Source organism: Octopus bimaculoides, chromosome 4 (genome assembly GCF_001194135.2).
Source record: "Octopus bimaculoides isolate UCB-OBI-ISO-001 chromosome 4, ASM119413v2, whole genome shotgun sequence".
Lineage (NCBI taxonomy): Eukaryota > Metazoa > Mollusca > Cephalopoda > Octopoda > Octopodidae > Octopus > Octopus bimaculoides.
This window is the reverse complement of record NC_068984.1, coordinates 8,014,363-8,017,857: the sequence shown is the minus strand read 5'-3', so window position 1 is coordinate 8,017,857 and position 3,495 is coordinate 8,014,363. Positions and strand designations below refer to the sequence as shown.

Below are 3,495 nucleotides of genomic sequence, written 5' to 3'. Positions count from 1 at the left end.
TATATATATGTACGTATGTATATGCTTTAAGAATATATACTTGTAATTAAATAGAAATATACTAATTAAATAAACATGTACTTTATGAATATATATTTTATAATCAAATAAATAAGTAGAATAAAAAATATTTTATAATTAAATACAAAGTTTTAAATGAATATTACATGCGTTATAATTAAATATATAGCAATAAATGAATACATACTTTATAGATATATGTTTTTTTATTAATATGAAGAGCTGAATTTTATCAACAACATTATTCTATTCTTAAATATAATCGTTTAATAATATACACGCGTTGTGTCGGAATATTTATAATCATATGAAATCTTAAGAAATGTATAGGAACATCTATTTTGAGATATCTTTTTGCATTAATACACACACACACACAATATATATATAGTATGTAAGTGAATTAGTCCTGTCATGTCTCATTGTTACCATTAAATGATTCTACTGTTACAGTAACCTTTTGCACTTCTCGCTACCAGCGAAATAAAGAAAAAAATAAATAAATAAAAGATAACAACGAAGTTAAAAAGAAGACAAGGGAAAGAAAGCAATAAAGATAGAAGAAGAAGAAGAAGAAGAAGAAGAAGAAGAAGAAGAAGAATAAGAAGAAGAAGAAGAAGAAGAAGAAGAAGAAGAAGAAGAAGAAGAAGAAGAAGAAGAAGAAGAAGAAGAAGAAGAAGAATAAGAAGAAGAAGAAGAAGAAGAAGAAGAAGAAGAAGAAGAAGAAGAAGAAGAAGAAGAAGAAGAAGAAGAAGAAGAAGAAGAAGAAGAAGAAGAAGGAAAAGAAAGCAATTACTTTAGTAGTGTGCGACTGTTAGTTTTTGTTTTTATCAGTAGCAGTAGTTGGTCTTAACACGTGGGATAGGCATCTTAGTTACAGCCACTTCTTGATGTAATAGTCGTCATTTTCTTATCAAAAGAATGACTCGGTCATTCATTCAGACAGTCAACGGGTCAAAATCACTTCAGTCCAGTTGCTGTAGTAAGCTAACTTATAGTAACACAACTATTCGGCACGCACTGACATCATCCCATCTAAACAAACCAGCCATTTGCTCCTGTGACAATTTGTTTAACAACTGGACAAGTGATATATACGAAGAAAAAACATCGAATTATACTATAGAGCAGCAGAAATTATCAAAGAATCGTCGGCAAATTCTGCATAATATTAACCAAGCACAACAAGACTACAAGATGGAATCGACAAATTTATTTCTGGGGAGGGACTATGTTGAAAGCAGCAAAGAAGACGAAGTCCGACGCAAGGAATATAACCTGATCGAGAACCAACTTTCTACAAATGAACAGAATTTAAGAAAACAACAAATTGAAAATGAAAATAATTCACAGACAGGACATGGATATCATTACAACAGTTTTGAAAGCGATTCTCATTGCAAACCTTATTCTTCATTGGAAGCCTATCGGAAAACACGTTTCAAAGAGAATTGTGGATTGTTTGATAGCAAAATCCGAAATTATGATGATAAAAATACCTCAAAGTTTTGTCTCCACAATGTAGGATATATCTATAGTTTTCACCGAACTCTAGCATATATCAATAATACTCTATTATTGTTACATCGTATCTTCAGGTTTATTTCAATACGGTTCAAACCGTGTTTCTTCACGTTTATTTTAATGTCACTTCTTCAACCTGGTCCCTATTGCTTATATTCGTTTGCACATGCAAAATCACTGAGTCCCCTTATAGAAATATCAGAAAATAAAAGCCAGAATGCAGTGGAATCTGTCGGCGTGTCTGACGTCACCATGAATGAGTCTATTAAAGAGTACAACATCGACAAGGGGCCCAGTGATAGCGACCAATCGACTGAAGACTATACAGTGGACAATGGAGCTTTTACGGATGAAAACCCCTCAAAACTGCATACCAGAAGTGTTGGAGATGAACTGACACACAAAGGAAATCAAGAGAGCAACGAAGTTAACACAATTTCTGCCAACGGTGATACATCCATGAAGGAAACAGATCACGAGAATGAACAGCAAACTGTTTTAAATACATCCGTGGAGACTTCCATGGAAGAATCGGAAAACAGCAGTGAGGAAAGCATCGATAATGACGATGATGATGATGATGACGACGACGATGGTGAGGATAAAACCGTCGACGAAAATACGAATTCTTCCAAGGGAATTATCCCAGAATATATGTTAAAACTTTACAAAAAGTTTACTCAGAAACAGTACATGCATCCTGCATCGGATACCGTTCGGAGTTTCAGTAACATCAACGATGGTGAGTAAAGGTTTCATGTACGCACACATCTTAAATTTCTGTCCTTGTATTGTATACTCTTTTACTTGTTTCAGTCCTTTGATTGCGGCCATGCTGGAATAGCACCTTTAGTCGAACAAATCCACCCCAGGACTTATTCTTTGTAAGCCTAGTACGTATTCTATCGGTCCGCTAAGTTACAGGGGTGGGCGGTAAACACACCATCATCGGTTGTCAAGCGACGGCAGGGGGACAAACACAGACACATCAATACAGATACACACACGCATACGACGGATTTATTTCAGTTTCCGTCTACCAAATCCACTCTCAAGGTTTGGTCGACCCAAAGCTATATTAGAAGACATGCCAAAGATGTCACGCAGTGGGACTGAACCCGGAACCCTGTGGTTTGGGAAACAAGCTTCTTACCATGCAGCCACTCCTACAGCTATGTATTTGATATATGAAGTATTCCCATCACTATCTTTGTTACATGATGTGTCCACAGCTTAGTTCTGGATTCAAAGACCAGATACACCAGACTAAAAATGACCGACTGGAAACAACCACCTTTCGTTCTCAGGTACAAATTCCCAGTTTTAAAAGTAACTCCAATTTCGTTTTCAGGTACACATTCCCAGTTTTAAAAGTAACTTCAATTCAAACCTTCCATCAAAATTCCATTTCCCGTTTATTTTCCCAACGCAAGCTTCATAATAACAACGCTTTTGTAAAACGTTCTTAATTGTTTTCAAAATTCATTGGGAGAACGGCAGTATATTTCACCAGATGTATGGTAACAATCGATTATCGATCTGATATTTATTTTGACAATTCACTGAACTGAGAAAATATGATGTCAGATCTCTTGAACAGATATTTGGTGTTTAGTAACGTAACCGCTCACTGCATCTGTATAACTCTTCCTCCTTGTATATATGAGTACGAATGCGTGTGTGCATATGCGCATGTATGTACGAATATATTAGTATGTGTGTGCGTGTGTATATAAATATATATATGCATGTGTATGTGCATGCTTAACAATGTGTGCATCTTTGTGCATAGGTGTGAATTTGCACGTATATATGTCGGAGTAGGTAGGTATATCTATCTAACTATCTATCTCTCTCTCTGTCTGTCTGTCTGTCTGTCTGTCTGTCTCTCTCTCTCTCTCTCTCTCTCTATATATATATATATATATATATATATATATATATATATAT

The 3,495-nt window shown here is 35.1% G+C and overlaps 1 protein-coding gene across 2 annotated transcripts in view; it reads left to right on the top strand.

Annotated features, from left to right (window-relative positions):
- The first annotated feature begins 254 nt into the window (after positions 1-254).
- Positions 255-3,495, top strand: part of LOC106877493 (uncharacterized) — a 97,733-nt gene continuing 94,492 nt past the window's right edge. The window contains exon 1 of one of the 2 annotated variants that reach the window (XM_052966878.1): positions 255-2,287. In XM_052966878.1, coding sequence (XP_052822838.1) covers positions 943-2,287 — 1,345 coding nt within the window. In that variant the 5' untranslated portion in view covers positions 255-942. The remainder of the gene's footprint in view (positions 2,288-3,495) is intronic. The other variant, XM_014926415.2, reaches the window with a different exon arrangement.